The 19,416-nt window shown below is 36.8% G+C and overlaps 1 protein-coding gene across 9 annotated transcripts in view; it reads left to right on the plus strand.

Moving 5' to 3' along the window:
• The window catches only part of EML1 (echinoderm microtubule associated protein like 1), a 122,957-nt gene that overhangs the window by 99,037 nt on the left and 4,504 nt on the right, over positions 1-19,416 (plus strand). For all 9 annotated transcript variants that reach the window (XM_008629747.2, XM_017729067.1, XM_017729061.1 and 6 more), the window contains 14 exons: positions 1,333-1,482; positions 3,011-3,080; positions 5,318-5,428; positions 7,254-7,349; positions 7,862-7,996; positions 9,095-9,194; positions 11,314-11,468; positions 12,685-12,810; positions 13,070-13,201; positions 14,481-14,548; positions 16,109-16,197; positions 16,702-16,799; positions 16,925-17,012; positions 17,197-17,292. In XM_008629747.2, coding sequence (XP_008627969.1) covers positions 1,333-1,482; positions 3,011-3,080; positions 5,318-5,428; positions 7,254-7,349; positions 7,862-7,996; positions 9,095-9,194; positions 11,314-11,468; positions 12,685-12,810; positions 13,070-13,201; positions 14,481-14,548; positions 16,109-16,197; positions 16,702-16,799; positions 16,925-17,012; positions 17,197-17,292 — 1,514 coding nt within the window. The remainder of the gene's footprint in view (positions 1-1,332; positions 1,483-3,010; positions 3,081-5,317; positions 5,429-7,253; positions 7,350-7,861; positions 7,997-9,094; positions 9,195-11,313; positions 11,469-12,684; positions 12,811-13,069; positions 13,202-14,480; positions 14,549-16,108; positions 16,198-16,701; positions 16,800-16,924; positions 17,013-17,196; positions 17,293-19,416) is intronic.

Below are 19,416 nucleotides of genomic sequence, written 5' to 3' on the forward strand. Positions count from 1 at the left end.
CCTTACTCTAACTTCAGCTGCTGGTTCACTATAAATGTGATTATGCGTTGTTGAACTAGGGAAATATTACATTGGCTTCCGTAATGGTATCTGGCCTGAGGAAGAAAAATAAATTTAGACAAATAAAGCATTGTCCAGCAATCTAGAGTAGTAACACCAAGCATCACAGACAGATTCAGATTGATAGTAAATTCTTTGTAATTGAAGATATTGATTGTTTCAGTGTCATCACATTTTAATATCTCAAACTTGAAGAAACTTTGGCTGAGATGTTTCATTTTATGAGGCTAAAAGCTCTGTTTCTGAATTCACACTTTGATAATTGGGTATGCAGCACTATTTCTATTGCATTTATAAGCAAAATCAGCAAGATGTTTCTTCTAAAATAATTTAAATACATTAACTATTGATCTTATTATTTCAACATTAACATTACTATTTGAGTGGCTTATCATTGACCATACAGAATAGTGCACAAGTATCTTGTTTAGATCATGTAATTGGGGTTTCATTATCTCTCCATATATTTTTCACAGCCAGTTTCTCCATATTGACTGCATTAGAATGCACTTCTGTTTTGCCAAGATTCTGCTAATGCTGTTTCTTTCTGTTCCCATAAAAAAAAAGAAAGCTAAAATAGTTGTAGTCCCTAATGACACTTCAGAAGAATAAAACTACAAAATTTGGCTGAATTAACATTCAGTCTAAATGAGATTATTATTCCTGTCATTTCACTGAATTAATTTTAGATTCATGTTGATATGACTAGCATCAGAATCTGGGCCACTGCCTTTTAAATACTACAAAAATAAATGGAAATGGATGATGTAACCCTTTTATGGTTTTTATCCATCTGGCTGGTCATGTCCACATTAATGAAATCAATCAACCTGCACACAGGGTAATGCAATCAATCCTCGTGTAATGCAGGGAGATGTGCTGAACGACTTATTAGTGTTTCTATCAAGTCTAATTTTTTATTTTAATTAGTCAAGCAGTGTAAATAGTAAATACACCTGGGACAAAATTAGTATTGCCTTAGTCTGGTGTTTATCAAATTCTAGAGGATGCTAAAGGAATAGTACGTCTGCAAATTCCCACATTCTTTGCTATGGATTTTTTATAGGATATGTAGGTTTTAAAGTCTGCAAAGTGCTTCAGCTCTCGATTGTAATAAGGCAAAGAGTTCTGAAGGTTGTCAAGTAATAAAGCCATGCTCAATCCAAGAGATGCAGACTACAAGGACAGAGAATCCATCTTTTTTTTTTTTTTTCTTGTTTTTAACATTCTTCATTGATAGACAATGTTATTGCAGCTTGACCAACATGCTAGCTATGGATATAGGGGTCGGGACTGTCGCAGCAATCTCTATCTCCTGCCGACGGGAGAGACGGTGTACTTCATTGCATCTGTAGTTGTGTTATTCAATGTCGAAGAGCAACTTCAGAGACATTACACTGGTCATAATGATGATGTGAAGTGGTAAGTCATCTAATAACCATTCTTTTTTTCTTCATTAAACAGTATTTGAGATAGATCCACTCATTTTCATTACTCTTCTTTTAGGATGATTGAACATTATCTTCTTCTTCAGAATCTTCTCCTTCCCATTTTTAAGTAAGGTTGAATTATTGCCCTTCACCAGGGCTTGGGTGCCCAGTACAGTTCCTTTAGGTTCAACCTAACCAGCAAAATAGTTTTAATCTCACCTGTGGTCTTCCTGGTAGTCTTCAGGCTGCTGACATCATGGCAGATAAACTAGACTATAAGCTAGATTTGGTTTGTCTGCTGCCATGCACACATGCCAGATTGGGCTTCAAAGTGATTTAAGTGTGTTGAAGCTCAGAGGTTACTAGATACCGGCAAATATCAGAAATATTAAACTGAAATCTAAATAAACATATGGTTTATCTTGATGGTATCAGTCTGCTTGCACAGTGTAGCTGAAAAAGAGCACCTGGATTATCTGATGGGCCCTAATGTATGAAATGAGTTCAATACCCCTTCTTTAGATTAGGCATTATGAAACACCCATTGTCCCTTAAAGCCAAAAATAGGCCTGATAACCAAATCTGCTTGAACTGTGAGCATGTTTCATAAATTGAATTATTTGTATAATCTGGTTGTTTTACAAGGAGATTTTTACCTTGGACCTGTTCCATCTCATTTCCTTCTTTCAAATTTTCTGTCTCTAGATATTTCAAAGCTTTCAGGTTTATTGGAAAGAGGATACCTTTCTGGTTTGTAAAGCTAAATGAATTATAGCCACAGTTCATTTTGTGTGGTACTTGGCCTCTAGAACTGCATGCAAAGCAGATGCAGTGAAAAAAGAATTCACAGGATTTTAGGACAAAAATAGACTGTACTCCAGACTTTATTATAAATTTTAGGTTGCTTTTCTTAGAGGCATCAGTTAACATTGACCACAGTTTTTAAAACCTCAGTGTTAATTTTAAAATTAAAATTCCTGATTTCTGTATCCTTTCTTAATAAGGGACTTCTTTTACTTTTTGAAAAGCATTAGAGAAAGTTGGTGTCTCCCTATAAAAGTCACTGAATATCTGGTCATACAGTCTGAAGAACACTGTTAGAGTGGCTACATCTATTTGCTCTGGGGGCTGTCACTAGACAGCTCTGATGGGACTGACCAGATCTCTGCAGCCTCTGACTAGAGATACTGAAGTTCGGTGACTTGCTCAAACCAAAACCTTGTACGCTGCACTCCTTTAAACCTAGGTGAGCTGAATCCCACACAAGTGAGCCTGGGGCTTGTTTGATACATGCATTGAGGTATTAGGACAAGTAAATTACTGCCTTCTTCAAAGGGAAGAAAAGTTTTTTGAATAGAAGAGCATGGCAATTGTTTTGTCAGTTCTGTTTTTATGTAGTTAAGGTTACACGTATGCTGTGTGCTTCATATGATTAAAATAGGGCTATTTGTTAGAAGTTCAGGTACTAGCTTGTTTAAATAGATAGTCAATAGCTTCGTTTGGCCTCTTCTCTTTTTTAGCCTGGCTGTTCATCCTGACAGGATCACTATAGCAACAGGTCAAGTTGCAGGGACATCCAAGGATGGGAAAGTAAGTGGCTGCTTTGCTGATGTATAGTTGTTTATATTTTGTAAGAATATGTTATTAGGAAGATACATGCTATATTCTTTTCCTGTTGTAGTTAAATTGCTCTTACATTTTTGGACTGAACCAAGCAAAACTTAATTTGAGGGTTTCTATTGCACACTATCACAGTTACCCAGTTCTGTTGTCAAGACTGGTCAATAGTTTCTGGTTCCATGACTCGGACAGACTGAAGATAAGTTTGGAGCTGGTCTCTGAGAGGCATGGAGGAATAAGGCTGCAAAGAAGACCTGAGAGGGCAGAGGGATGTTGGGAAAAGGAAGACATTAAATTGTGCAGTATACAACTTCATTTCTGATCACAGCTGCCAAAATCAATCTACAAAGAATGGGTTTGGGTTGTTTGCTGAAAAAAACTGAACTTTCACTCTTGCCATCAACTAGGCAAGAATATTTTTCTCTCTATTGCCACCTGTATTATTGTAAGCTTAGCTGTAAGCTAGGACTTTATTTGAACAGAGTAAGATGAACCTTGCTCCAAAGAGCTAACAAAAGGGAAAAAGAATGGGAGCAAGCAGAGGCAGTAAAAACCATGAGGAAAAAGTTACTCAGCAGAGTATGCAGCTGTTGTCACAACCAAACTATTGCAAACTTTTTGGCAGATGCCAAAGAAGAATTTTGGGATAAAAACTGGGTTGTCAATATGCTGACTACTTTGAGTGTTGTGATTTAACCCGTCAGCAATTAAGTACCACACAGCCACTCATCCACCCCCCACACCACTCAGTGGGATGGGGAGGAGATTGAAAAAAGGATAAACCCTGTGGTTTGAAATAAGAACAGTTGTTATTATTATTAAATTTTAATTAGATAACAAGAACAAAAATAAAGACAACAAAAAGAGAGAAATAAGACCCAAGAAAGAGAAATTATGTACAATACAATTGCTCACCACCCACTGACTGATGGCCAACTCGTCCCCCAGCAGCAATTGGCCTCTCCTGGCCAGCTCCCTAATTTCTGTGCTGGGCATGATATTCTGTGGTATGGAATATCCCTTTGGCTGGTTCAGTTCAGCTGTCTGAACCATGCTCTCTTCTGGCTTCATGTGCTGCTCCTCACTGTCAGAGCATGGGAAACTGAAAAGTCCTTGACTTAGGGTATGCACTGCTCAGCAACAGCCAAAACATCTGTGTTATCCACATTATTCTCATCCAAAGCACAGCACTGCACCAGCTACGCAAAAGAAAATTAACTCTATCCCAGCCAAAAAGAGAACAGTGAAAAAAAAAAAGAAATACCAGTTATGCAATGTAAGTTTTATATAAAGATAACTTAGCTGAGCAACATAAACCATTAATTTTTATTGTGTGTTGGAGCTTTTTTAACTTACCATTGGATTTATGAAATAAAACCCAAAAGCTTGATGTCTGTGCTTGAGAGGAATTTGGTGTATAGGTATATAAAAACCACTTCTATAACCTAGGTACTGTTGTGGCCTTGGGGCTTTTTTATATATTTTTATTTATGTTGAAGGACAGTTTTCGCTGCTTGTGAGCAGGAAAGACTCCACCAGCTTTCCCGGGCTGCCCCCTGGTGTCTGTGGGAGGCATCGCGGGGCTCCCGGAGCCAAAGGCTGAGCGAAGGGAGGGATGGAGGGAAGGGGGACCACGGAGCTTTCACAGGGAGTTGGTCTGGAGCCAGGATGTATAGCTGGAATCTTATTTACAAAAATCAGTCTCGTTCTGATTACTGTTTTAAAGAAGAGTTGAAACATAAAGTTATTTTCCCCAGCCATTTTCATGATGTTAAAATGAATTACATTTTAAAAATTCCTAAGCTTCTTTTCACACTTTTACCTTTTACATTTACCGGAGTTATCTCAGTAGGTACAGTTTAAACTGTTCCTGGGCCTACCAGTAAATCCCATGTCACAAAGTCATCAACTATGTTCACTTCATGATGACTATCTCAGTGGCCATGAACTTCAGTGAACTAACTGAGGTCAGTGGGACCTGAAGTGCTGTACACTCTGGATAGTCAGTCCCAGATATTGGTCCTAGGCACAGTAATCAGCAGACTATTTGTAGTTTGCTTACAGGGGTGACTCTAGAGAAGTTCTGATAATTTTCATACCTTCAATTGTGATAATTTCTTTTTTCCGATGTATTCTCTTTTTAAAAATCCTGATGGGTTTTTGCCATCATTGTTTCAGCTGATTCTTTTTCCGTGTGTGTTTTATAGCAATTGCCACCACACGTGCGTGTCTGGGATTCTGTAACTCTGAATACGCTGCATGTCATCGGAATGGGGTTTTTTGACCGAGCTGTCACTTGCATTGCTTTTTCTAAATCTGTAAGTAAAGTAAATGAATAGTCACATTAAGGCTGTTTGCTGGAAAGATCTTCGAAATCTTTCAAATTTAGTTTAGTTTGTTTCAAAACAAACTTCCAAGCTGTCTCTTCTCTCAGGTTCCTCTTTAGAGGAGGAAAGCTTGCAGGCCACTTGTTTCCAACAGTTTAGGTTGCTATTAAAGTTAACAATATCTCAGCAGTCTCGGAGATTTACCATATGCTTAAAATAAACTGCAATTAATTTCTTCAGCAGCTGCAAAAATACTTGTGTACTTGAAATTTCAGCATCCCTACTTTTCTTGAATCATCCTATTCTGTTTCTTCCTACATAAGAAATTTACTCTCTCTGCACCTTTTAACCCTCTCACTGTGCCTAAAGTGATTGATAAAAGACTTTTAAAAAATGGAGGCTCCCATAGGAGAATCAAAATCTTTTGCTTAAAAGCAGCGAAAGCATATGGAGAAAGGATTGTAGAAAGTAAAATCCTGTTGTTTGCTTGCTGGCATTATCATTTGAACTCTAATCTATCAGAGAGATAAAGAAAATATTTATATGCTGATATAGGCAGCATTTGAGTCCCATATAAAAACTTGAGTCTGTGACCTGGCACGTGCAAGCATCAAAGCGTGCCATGTACAACAGAATCTGTAAGCAGTGTATGTGGTGGTGTCTGGTTATCTTGACAGCATATTTAAATAGGAGAGGACTACCTGGTGTACTCCCTAGGCAAAATTTACTTCAGTGAAAGTTTCTACAAAGAATTGAAATCCATTGATGACTATGTTTATAGAAAGTAGAAAAGAGAGGGGTGTATTGGGAGAGCTAGTTAAGAATACAAAGGTGAAAGCTAACGCAGCTCGACATCACCTTTGAAGGATAAAAAGGAATAGCAAGCAAATGCTCTGTAAATATCCCCCTGGAGGGAAATAGGTGCATAATAACAGAGGAGCACTATTGGCATTTGCCAGAAGAAAGCAAGTGTTTAATATGTTTGCTTTGTGATTTTGTCTTGGCCTGTTCTGAGCATCACTTCCCATTCTGTAGCAGTACTTCTCTCATTTTAGGCAGCCCTCTCTTCAGGTTTCTTAATCCTGTCTCTCATGGGTTGCCTTGGCACAGTTGTTTTTGTAGTTGTGTCTGATGTGTATTGTGGGCCTGAATCATCAGGATAACAACCAAGCAACCTCATATGTAAAAAGACACATCAGAAAAATGAGTACCAACAGGAGAAGGTCTAGGAAACATGATGCATGAAGAAAAAATGAAGGAATTAGGGTAATTAAGATTAGAAAGAGGGATAAATGTCGTAACTACAAAAAAGACACTTGTCAGGAATAAGTTGTTTTCTAATTCCTTACTGTGTTCTCTGATTTTGATCTATTATACCAATATGAAGAATAAAATTGTTTCATGTGTTAACAAACATCTGGGAAGAAATAATTGGTTTAAATTGCAAAGAAAGAAATCCAGTATAATTATCAGGAAAAGCCTTCTTAATAAAATAGATAATGATGTAGTTTGCCTTTGGAATTTCCACTACTGAATATGATAAGAGATCATATTGTGAAGAGATACCTAGCACATTCCTGACATTTGACTGCAGTTTGCAAGAGTTCCATTTCTAGGTCCCTTTTAAGCCTTGTTTTTCAATGACCCTATAAATTACTATATTTTATGGAGATATAACTACATGTATAACAGTTAAAGTGTAAATATGTATAAATATCTCCACTTACACATACGTATTTGATTATTTTGAATGCGTATTTACATGTTCCTCGTGTTGTTCGGGTGATGCATTAATATTTCCCATGTTTTGCCTCAGAATGGAGGAAGTAGCCTGTGCTCTGTGGATGACTCCAACGACCATGTGCTTTCAGTGTGGGACTGGCAGAAAGAAGAAAAGCTGGCAGATGTCAAGGTGTTGCAATAAGATATTTTGTACTACTTGCTTGTATGTAGATCTGGTTTCTTGTAATAAAATATCTTTCTGTATTTAACTTTCTGTGCCTTTTTAACGTTTTCACTGTATAAAAGGCAAGGAACATGAAGAATGGGAATACTTTCTTTCTGTTGAGATTATCCCAATAGTTTTGGATTTTTTTAAATTTTGCTATTGTTGTCATTCTAGAATTGATCAGAAAATTCTGGGCAGAAATGATAGGAGCATGTGCAGGAAAAATATCCTGAACTAATCTTTTGTGTAGCAGGTGTCATTACCTGACATGGTTTTGAAGAATACATTTTGATATTAACTCATAAAGACATGAAATCTTTTGACTACAAAGTATTCCAGACCATGTTAGTAAATTAATAGCTCTGAATTTTTCTTACATCAGAAGTATCAGTTTATCTAACTAGAGAACCATGTAATATTGTTTCTTTCCTGTGCATTTTAGATTTTGATACAATGTTTTTCTTTTTCCTTCCAAGTGCTCTAATGAGGCTGTATTTGCTGCAGATTTTCATCCTACTGATACAAATATAATAGTCACTTGTGGAAAATCACACCTTTATTTTTGGACACTAGAAGGGAATTCCCTTATTAAAAAGCAAGGATTATTTGAGGTAAAATATTTCTCTTAATTTTATGTTTATAGTAATGATACAGTCATACAGAATTAAGTTTTAATAAGGTTTGAGTAAATCAAAACAAGTGATTGTTATTAAACTTGAAATGTTGCAGAAACTCAGATGGCATTCATGGTATGGCACAGAGAGTGTTTCCATGGGTAAAACTTCCACATTGAAATTTTGAAGTGCAATTACCATATTGTTCCTTGTATTCCTTTTCCTATATTCTCTTTGCCATGTACCTCCACCCTCCCACCCCACACCCTGGGCAAAATAAAATTACCTTAAAACTCTCTATGATTATCTCAGGTTAAAAAAATAAAAGAAAAAACAAAAGCAAAAACAGAGAGAGTGATAGAAGAGATTTTTATTTTGTCAGAGGAAAGACCCCCAAAAAAATACATCTGTATGAATTTTCTTCCCTTTGCCTCTGTTCTGCTCAGACACATGCACATATGTCGTTTAAACACACATTGAGATGACCACTATTTGGTAAATATAATTTTCATTTCAAGGTTTTGATTTGGTTTTGTTCTTGAATATAGACTAAGCTATACAGCAGTTGCATGTACAACTGAGGGATGTTTGCAGTGACTGCAGATAACTCCAGTGGCTGCTAGTTAACTGCTTGTGGAGTTGTGGCTCCCAAGGATAGTGACAACAACTAAATGCAATGTCAATTAATGTACTTTGTGTGAAATCAGGAGGAGATGCTGAGAAAATGCATTTACATTTTGTTAACATTTTATTTCTCATGCATTTTTAATAGATTTTTCTCTCTTTGGCATTCTGCAGTAGACTTGGTTTATCTCAGAGCGTTCCTGGTCAAGTGTTACATGTTGGCAGGCTTTCTCACTCACTCTGTCCCCAGCTTGCAATTAAAGGGTGCAGAACTGGGCCACAAACCTCAGCTGATGCATCTTCTGCCCTTGCACAGACTATTCTGTTTAGACTGTAGGAATGTGTTTAACTCTTGTAGATATTTAAGTAATAATAGAGCTGTATAAGACTAAACTAAATTGTCCAAATGCATAAAGTTAAAATCCATGGGTTGTGTGTTGCTGTGAGTGTGTATTTTTCATAACCATGCAGAAACAAGAGAAGCCAAAATTTGTCCTGTGTGTGACCTTTTCTGAAAATGGTGATACTATTACAGGAGACTCAAGTGGAAACATTTTGGTTTGGGGGAAAGGTAAGATAAAATTTCACTATTAACTTCAATCTTAGTATTACAGACTGTGAGTGTAGGCTTGACTGTAAAGCATCATTTTAAGAAGAATAAGTTTTGTTTTATCTTGAGCTCTTTCCCAAGACCAGTCCAGCAGATTATGTCTGGATTCTTTTCTACAAAAAGCTAGAGTATCTATACCTAACTGCTAGAGCACAAAATTCTATTGAACGCATTCCCTATGGTCAAATACTGAATCACAGAGCTGTGCCAGCATGTAGGGCTTTTACTGATGTAAGAGATGCCAAGAAAAGTTCTTTCCTTAATCATTGGGATAGAAAGAAATATTTTTAATGTAATTGATGATCTCCAGTCTCCTATACTGGCCCTCTCTACTGTTTGCAGAAATTATGCCTATTGACACACGCCTTTAAAAAGACAACAAACAGCAGTATTTGTTTTCCTAGGAAGTCAAGCTAAAATGTATTCGTATGTAATTGAATTCCTCAGCTTTATTTCAGAAGAACAGATAGATAGGAAGAACTTCTTAAAAAGCATTTTCTAGTAAGAGGAGACCTTTTTTTAGGCAGCAAAAGTCAATGCCTGCTGGAGGGCAAACAGCAGCAACATCCTAAACGTTTACTTAGTGTCTGAGATGCCATGCATGGGAATAAGGAGAATCCCTTAAAGGAGGCTTTATTAGTAAAGGAAGAAGGGATATGCATGACAGCTTTCTCTCATTTACTCAGTGCTTTCTCCCAAGATACTACTCAAAGGGATAAGACCCTGAAAACAACACAGTGAATCAGTTACCCATTTGGGCCTTACCGAGCTGTTTTTGTAGATTTCTTTTTCAATCAAGGACTGTCAGCTAATTATCTCCTTGGCCACTACACTGCTGTTGAAGATAGGGGTGGATATGGTGTTTGTAACTTGGCTTCTCATTTATTTACCTTTCCTTTTACTTATAATAATTTAAAGCAAGGCACTTCAACACTTTTCCTTCTAAGCTGACTTTAGAAATTGCATAGTCTCATGTCCCTGTTCTTCATGGTTGTTTTGGACTCTCGACAGACAAGGGAAACAGGGGCAGTGCGCTGCTCAGGGGCCAGTTTGCCATCATGCTGGTAGACTAATTTCTGCCTTGACTGCAAGCCCTTCTCCCTTTCTCCCTCTTCTGCCCTTTCTCCCAGAAATAAAAGGCAATTCTCAGTGTGCTCAAGATCTCCTCAACTTCTGCCAGCTCTTTAGAGTTGGACAAAAATGTTTTTCTTGTTTTTCTTTCTCAGTACAGTGTACTTTCTATGTTTTCACTACTTTTGACTCAGAGCTCTATGTGCAAGAGAGGGCTGCTTCCACCAGGTCAAAGTATCCTTAGCAAAAACTTCTCTTAATAGAAATCAGTTGTACCTGACACATTATATGCATAGATGTGGATGAAGGAAAAGGCAATTGTTTTTTCCTAACTTGCATCAGCCCCTCTTTTGTGCTAAACATCAAGTTATCCAAGATTTGATGCAAGGTGCACATTTCAGTAATAGAATCACTAGTAATCATTTATTTGCACTTCACAATAGTAATGATTCACCAAATTAGAGATACTTAATCTAATGTAGTTGGTTTTGAAGGTGTTGAGTCTAAGAAGCTACATGAACAAGCCAAGTTTACCAATAGAGAAGTACAGGCTCCTCTGGAGACTGATCAGCACATTCTGCCAGATATACAAGGACCTCTAACTTAGTCAAATTTTGGTACAAGTTCAGGATCAGGAGGCTGTGGATTATCTTTGGAGGATAAAAGTGACTGGGTTATGGTTTCTTTGCTGATAAGGCGTGTAGTGCTACTGCAGGTCAAGTGTGATGTGAAATTATTTTGCTAAACCCCCATGGAAGGTTTAAATGAACCTATTTTACTTTGTCCTTGGCCTGGACTGAGTATGTATACTTTTCATTTTTGAGATGGGGGGAATATATCATAAGACATATTAATTCAGCCTCTTCTGTGGGTCTGTGTGTTTTGGTCCAGCATTTCATGCCCACTGTTATCACTGTTTAGATGCAATCCTTGACAGATAGAGAAATGGAGAGAAAAGGAGCTATTAAGCTGAGTATTTCAGTAGTAATGTCTTTTTTCTTCTATTCAGGTACCAACAGAATAAGCCACGCAGTTCAAGGAGCACACGAGGGTGGAATATTTGCACTGTGTATGCTGCGAGATGGCACACTGGTATCAGGAGGTGGAAAAGACAGAAAGCTGATATCTTGGAATGGAAATTACCAAAAAATTCACAAAACTGAGGTGATACGGCCTATCTTGAAATTACTTTGCTACTTAAAATGAAATCCTCTTGTCCTCTGAGCAGCTTTCTTAATCATTTTTTTTGTTATGGATGTGTATTCTGTGGGAAAGCAAATCAATGGTAAAATACAATGTTATCATATGCTGAGTTGGAAGGGATCCATCAGGATCATCGAGTCTGGCTCCTGGCCCTGCACAGGACTTCACAAGTTTTGAGTCCTCAGGTCGTTCCGGTGATTCCCTATTCATTAACATAGTATTTCCTTTCTAAGTTCTATGGTAACTGGAAAACAAATCTTGTGTTCATATCCTTCTGTATTATTTCTTCCTTTCTTTGCATTTAATAATGTGAGGTAATGTTTAACTTCAGCAAATTACAGTATTGAAATGGTCTTGTACTTTCTTCTTTCCCAAAATGATGTGAGGATTTTTTGAGGGTTTTAATACTTAAAGTTGATGTTGCTGTTTTTTGAATATGATTTAAACAAAATTTGAAAAGTAATCTAGTTGCTATGTAGAAACTTAAAAGATTAAAGCAGAATTTGTTTGGACAGAACTACAGTGACTGTTTACATGCTGAAAGTAAGAGAAGAATCAGCGTAAAACTCTGAGGAAGGGCTTCAACTCTACTATATAATAAATAATAATATTAAGTGTTGCAAATATATATGCAACTGGAATGGCATGTCTGTTTTTGTAATTCAGTTTTTAACACAGCACAAGGTACATGCTTGTTGTGCTGTTTCTAACTGTAGAGTCCTTTTTCTCTTATTTGTTGGTATTCCTTGTTATTTTATATCTTCCCTTGAACTTTATTTTGGAGATTTGCACTGGCTCTTTCAGAACCTAGGCTGCAATTAAAGAAACATTCATTGCAAGAAAATACTCTGAGTAGAAATGTTTAGTCTGATATCACAGCTGCAATTAAATTCTATTGAATTAACGTAGCATGAAGGAACCTTCTGTGTTTCTTGAAATACTTGGTTTATCTGAGTATTCTGTAGGTAAGGATATCTTGTCTTGCAGTGTTACAGAAGTTACTGAGTTGATGCAAATTGTTATAAAGTTTTGCAAGACAGGTACATGTATTAATGTGTTTCATTTTTTCTCTCTGCAATAGCTATTAAAAACACATTTGCTAGGCCATGTGTCTTTAAAAATGGCAATACTTGACAAATTGCCTGACTTATCTACCCTTTGGCTGTTATGACCACAGATTCCTGAGCAGTTTGGTCCAATAAGAACAGTAGCAGAGGGAAAAGGGGACGTTGTATTAATAGGAACAACCAGAAACTTTGTCCTACAGGGCACACTATCAGGAAATTTTTTCCCAATTACCCAGGTAAGCTGTGTTTCCTTATGAGAACACTTCTAAGTGTGTAAGAGCAGTAAAGATACTGCTTAAAGTTAAGTTGCATAAATATGCATCTATTTGATTTATTATTACAGTACTTTCATCAATAATCATTATAAATATGTATCTACCTAGAGCTAACGTATTTTTGAAATGTCTTAATATGTAGTTTGGTCATTTTAATACTGTTTAAACATGTTTCGTTTTGATGGCCTGTCCTTGTCAAAAAACATCTCTGCTTGTGTAGGGTCACACCGATGAGCTTTGGGGACTTGCAGTCCATTCCTCTAAGCCTCAGTTCTTCACATGTGGACATGACAAACACATTACACTCTGGGATGCAACCACTCACCATCCTATCTGGAACAAGATTATAGAGGTATAAATTTATTAAATACAGCTCTCCTGTTATAGAAATTCTCTAGTAATTTTGGTTTTTTCTTAAGATTATTGATTTTAAATATCTTAAAATACTAACATTGAGGGGAAAAATCATTTCATGTTAACCTATTTTTGTCATAGAGATCAGTGTAAAAGCTTTTTAATGTAGCTATTCTGAGTACAAGTTACATTAAATGCACTGTTTGAACCTCTGGTTTATTCAATGAAATATCTTAGCATTTGCTATGAAATCATACTTTTAAAAAATTAGGACATTTTCCTTTCTGGAATGCTGTAGTGTTTTAGAAACTGTGCATAGAAATCCTGGATCTCAAAAATTCTCTGAAATTTTCTTTAGAGTTAGTAATTCTTTTAAATTAGTCACTTGCTTATAATTAATGAGAATGTCCTTTCCACCTGGCCTCTAGGGCTAATAATCACCAGTTACTAAAAATATCAACAGGTTTACTAAAACAGCTACAATGTGATACTGTTTTAAAATACAGAAAATTAAGGACACAAGCATTTCCATGAGATAGATAACTAAACTGGGGTTTTTGCTTACATTTTCAAATTATGTTTTAATGGTATCAGAAAAAAAAAAGTTATTTCTATTGGTTTTGTCTGCTATAACTTGAAGAGTTCTGGACCTCATTCTTCATAACTGGATAAGTGTTAGAAAGAAAATGCTTGCCTTGTTTTTTAGGCATATGTTTAAATTGCAAGAAAAACACTAGAATTTTACAAAGTAAAATGTTTTAAGCTTGCATACAAAATAAGAAACCCAGTTTATACCCTTAATCCCCCACTGAGCTGCAGCTTGGCAGGTGCTGGAAAAAGGTGTTGTTGTGTGTAGGAGTTAGGCTTTATCCCTCCTGCAAAGTGCCACATACCTTTGTTGGATAAGGGGATTGTTTGTTCTTTAGTCTGTAGGTAAACTGCAGCTTTGATGCTTAATTCTCTAGTTTAAGAAGTTATTTTTATCTCTTACTTCTTTGTGATTTGTTGTTATTGTTATGAAATCACTTGCCAAGTTATTTTTAGACAGTAAAGAAGAGATAACAGCGGCCTTGTATAAAGGGAAAATAAGTTAATTGGATAATATTTCAATTAGTTAATTTTTTTTGCCTCTCAAGTTTATATTGAAAGAGAAAAAAAAAAAAAAATCAACAAGAGAGTTTTACTATGTTCCAGAGGCAGATAATTGAATTGTGTTTTTGTTATAACTTGGTAACTTGGACTGGTAAAAAAGTGTGCTTCTTTCTGAAACATTTTAGGATCCAGCACAGTCTTCAGGTTTTCATCCTTCAGCATCTGTCGTTGCAGTAGGGACGCTGACTGGAAGGTAAGATGTGCAGAGCTACACTTTGGGCACCAACAAACACTGATTTTTCCAGCTCATGTCCAAGTTCACGTTCTGGCTTTGCAGATGTATGCATGACATATCTTTATTTCCTATTGATTTCTATTGAATGTCACAGTGAAATTTATTTGTATTGCCTTAGTGCCTAGAAACCCTAGGCTTGGGCTAGCACCCTGTGTTTGCTGAGTGTTGCATGAACAAAGAGATGGTTTCTGCCCTGGGAGAGTGACAGCGTAAGATCAATGGGAGCAGGACATTTAGAGAGGGCAGGAAGTCTAGGTTAGCTGTGAGACCAAGCATGGAGGCAGGGAGATATTGTCACCGTACCAGTGACCTCAGTGTTAAATCTTTGTGTCCACTGGGACAAATGAGAGGCTTGAGGAGTCTGAGATAGTGGGTTAACTTTGCAGATGTGGAGAGATTTCCTCCGAGGCCTTTAGGGCTGCATGGAGGAAATCACGTAGAAGAATTTTGTATGTTGGAAAATGTAGCAAGTGGTTCATGATCCCTAATGCAGTGACAACCAGAGGCTTTAAAAAAATTTGGTGAATGTTCCACTGTGCTAGACATAGTGTAAAAATGCATATTAAGAAACTTGTTCTGCATGAAGAGTGAGGGGTAAACAAGGCAGAGGAAACTGAGGTGCAGGAGAGTATTTTTCACAGGAGGTTGAGCCCTTGGTCACAACAGTGGCAGCTGGTGGGTTTATGTGTGGTTGTCTCTCAGAGGAGGGACTGCCTTTGCCTAACTTCATCCTCTCCTTTAATGTCACTTGAGGGCAGACTTGGCTGTTAGTAATGAAAACAGTTCCAGTTCACTGAGAGCATATAGGAAGCTTGTAGGTTATGAGGCAAGCTTGTTTCAGATTGTATGTCAGTCCTAAATAAAGGACTGACTTTTGTTACTGAATGTACTTTATTTACTAAATAAAGGAAAACAAAAGGAGAAGCTTTGAGAGGAATCTTTTCTTTGTCTTTATTAATCTGATTCAAGTATTGAAATGCAAATTTTATCTTTGTCCTTTCTACATGTTTCCACAAACTAATTTTTGGTTCAGTAAAATTAATTAATTAAATTAAACTACTGAAAAAATAATAAATTAATTCACTTTAAAATAAATTACCTCATCTCTTTCTTCTATCAGTAGATAATGGTCCTCATGCTTGCTTGTGTTTTCCCTTGCTCTAGGATTTAATACAGGCATCAATTTAAACATCAGCATAGCATAGAGGAAGGTCATTAAAGGAGAAGGGAGATCAAAAGCAAAGCTTACTTTATTCTTATGCATGACATATTAAAACAAACTAAAATCTGAAGATTGCTATTGGGGTCAATGCCTGATCATTTTTATGCTTAAAAAAGATGTGAAAGAAACTATCCTTGTGTTAAAGTAAAAATAGACCAAACTGAGTAGCAGTTGCTGTTTTTCTCTTCTTGGTATAAAACTTATGCTATTTTGACAGAAGAAAAGTTGGTCAAGATTACAGTAGATTTAAATTCCTTATGGAATGATTTATTGGCCTCTTTCTGTGTTTACAACAGGTGGTTTGTGTTTGACACAGAAACAAAAGACTTGGTCACTGTACACACAGATGGAAATGAACAGCTGTCTGTAATGCGTTACTCACCAGGTTTGAGAGCATTTATTTACTGGGGAAAAAAAAAGGTGTTGAATTTTTTTATTAAGTTAGGGGTTGGTTTGTTTTAAAATAATTCCCTGCTTGCCATACTGAAGTTGAAAATGAGTGTGCCATGAAACATTGGCAGGACTTTTTGGGTGGTATCTAAAGTTCTGGTTCTCTTTTCCCTCCCTCCCCAATGCATTCAATATGGTTTCACTGTGAATAAGGGAAAAGAAAAAGAAAAGACTTAACTCTGCAGGTCGTTGCAATCAGGACAGATGGACTATAGCTGCTTCCAGAAATGTTATGTGTTTTTAACAGTAATATTTATTGTATAAAATTGCTGTTTTGTAGTCTTGAAAGATACATCAATATGCAACTGGAAAATTAAAAATAGAATTTCATGTTTTCATTTTTACAAACAGTTCCTCTTGTCTGTGGCATACAAACTTTTCAAAATTAGCCTAAGTTCTTTCTTACAGGAATAATTGCAGTACACTTTTGTGTTTATAGATGGAAACTTCTTGGCCATAGGTTCCCATGACAACTGTATTTATATATATGGTGTAAGTGAGAATGGAAGAAAATACACTAGAATTGGCAAATGTTCAGTAAGTAACCTTTTTTCTCCTGGTTCAGTATTACCACCCGAAGTGTATTTTGTAGCACTGTATTAATACTGTCACATTGAGACACACTGTTAGTGCAGTTAATACAATATTTTTCCTCTTTGTAGGGTCATTCCAGCTTCATTACTCATCTGGATTGGTCTGTTAATTCACAGTATCTCGTGTCTAATTCAGGAGACTATGAAATCTTATACTGTGAGTAAGAATTATATTTAGTCCTTTCGTGCAAAGTTCAGGCAGTCTAACACAGATTTAAAATTTAAATGAGACCATACAACTGCCAAGATCAACCATATGTTTTAATTCATCTGGTGTAATCAGAAATCTATATAATTTGAGAATGAAAAATGTTGTTATGTGGGGTTTCTTTCTTTTGTAGGGATCCCCTCTGCTTGTAAACAAGTTGTGAGTGTTGAAACAACTAGAGACATAGAATGGGCCACTTACACCTGTACTTTAGGATTCCATGTTTTTGGTAAGTATACTTCCTCTTACAAGCTCTTACCATTCTTCTTATTAACAAACACTTGGAATGCCAACTTTTGCTTATGAAACATGACTATTCATAATTCAGGGAAAAATACAGAACTTCTGTTATGCCATTTTTATTACAATCTGTCTTCTTATTTCAATCCAGAAAGACTCTGATTTAATAGTCTTGCAAGCTTCAAGTACAAATATCAAATTACAACATAAGTGGGAGATAAGGAAAAAATCACACACTGCCCTTTCTGTCACAGTAGAGCAGCTTCTCATCATTTTTAATTTAGAGTACCAGTCCTGTGAAATTTTCATGTATTTAGGCAGCTACTGAGTTGAACCCCCTTACCAGAACTGGTTTCATTTGCTCTAGTTACTGTGCAAACACAAAATGGATTATAGTCTCCCTCATTAAGAACTTATCCTGTATTGTGATACAATCTGTAGCAATTAAATTGAGTGAAAGGAATTCAAAAAGAAGAACAACAAAATCAAATGGTTTGTTTCCATGGGACTTCTCTTTTGCCAGTTTTGAAGGATCCACTTTCCCCAGTGTAGTCTGAAGCTTTGTACTCATTCTACAACGTGTGCAGAACTAGACAGATGGTTACAAACATTGAGTACAAGAAGCTTCAAATTCTTGAGTCCTCAAGAGAAAGTAGGAAGCCATGGTAGAAGTTCAGAGAAGAGTCTGGTTTAGTGTAGGTGGTAAACAAGGAAGATTTGCACCCATGTCTCAAGTAGAATAGATGCAGTGATGTGTTTGAAGGCAGCCAGAAAGGACATGTTTTCAGTGCCTGAAGATGCTATGGCAGTAGCAGTATGCTGGGAAAACACATTCAAATTTTCTGTCATTTAACTGACAAGCAGTGCTTGGATATCACTTGGATATCACAGCATACAGATTTAGTAAAAGCAGGCAATCCTGGATGATTGGCTGCATGTTGACATAATATATGTTTCATTTAAGGGATGGGGGCCCTTATGGAACTATTAACATGTTTCTGGGGTTTGAGTACACCTGACACATAGTTACAGAGCTACAATGTCTTTGCATTTAGCATCACAGGTTCAGATACTCTGAGATGCTAAATACTTTATGTGAGGATTCCTTACTTGTTAATTCAGATTCATGCAAAATACAGTGCTGTTGGAGTCTGGGGCTGCTCTTGGTGCATAGAAAGTCAGAGGAGGCATGTCACACCTGAGAGAGATTTTCCCCATGCCTTACAACAGATCAGCTTTTGGAGACAGACCATGGGAAAAATAATCTACTGAGCTGAGAGGAGAGATGACACTGCTAAAGCTGAAGTGTTACAGAACCCAATGCTTTTTAAAGTATTTCTTTAATAAAAGACGTACTACAATTTGATTACAAACCCAGTTAGTGCCTACTGCTCTCAGTAGGGAAGGAGTAGTTTGGGAAGTTGAAATAAGCCAGATATTTTCAAAGTATCTGAGTTTGATGAACTCTGTTATATCCGTAAAAAAAACTGATTAGTGTCAACTTGAGACCATTAGTACTTATTTTCAGCACCTCACAGAGAATAAGCAAAGTACTGAAAAACTGGAGAATGAATGCAATATCTGGAGGATCATATATCTACCTTCAGAGCCCATATGGAGAGGGTAAAGTGCAAAGTGAGTGGCTAGAATAATAAATTGAAGAAGCACATAGATAATGAGTTGGAAACCAGTCCATTTTTATTGGAAGTCAGTCAGTACTTCGGGGCCTCAGAGCAGTCAGTTAGAACAGTCTTCACATGCTTGCTGGGATCGCTCTGCTGGACACAGAAGCAGCAATCACAGCATCCAGGATGTGAGGCTTCTAGTATATTGATTTTTCAGTAGCTACTGGCTGACTGAAACTAGGGGTATTTTCTGCCTCTGGTAAAACCACATAAAAATCACAAAATATGCATAGCACCCACAGATCAGCATAAACCAACGCAGGGGGAAAAAGGAACACTGGTCTGTTGAACACCTGTCTTTGAGCATGGGAACAGATTAGTCAGTTTGGAAGTGTTTAGAGATGATTCAACTGAAAGTCAATAGCATGTAAAGAAGTGAGCTTGAGGGAGGATATTTTAGTGATACAAACACCTAAATGTGAAGGAGC

The sequence above is a fragment of the Corvus brachyrhynchos genome, unplaced genomic scaffold (genome assembly GCF_000691975.1).
Source record: "Corvus brachyrhynchos isolate BGI_N302 unplaced genomic scaffold, ASM69197v1 scaffold1, whole genome shotgun sequence".
NCBI lineage: Eukaryota > Metazoa > Chordata > Aves > Passeriformes > Corvidae > Corvus > Corvus brachyrhynchos.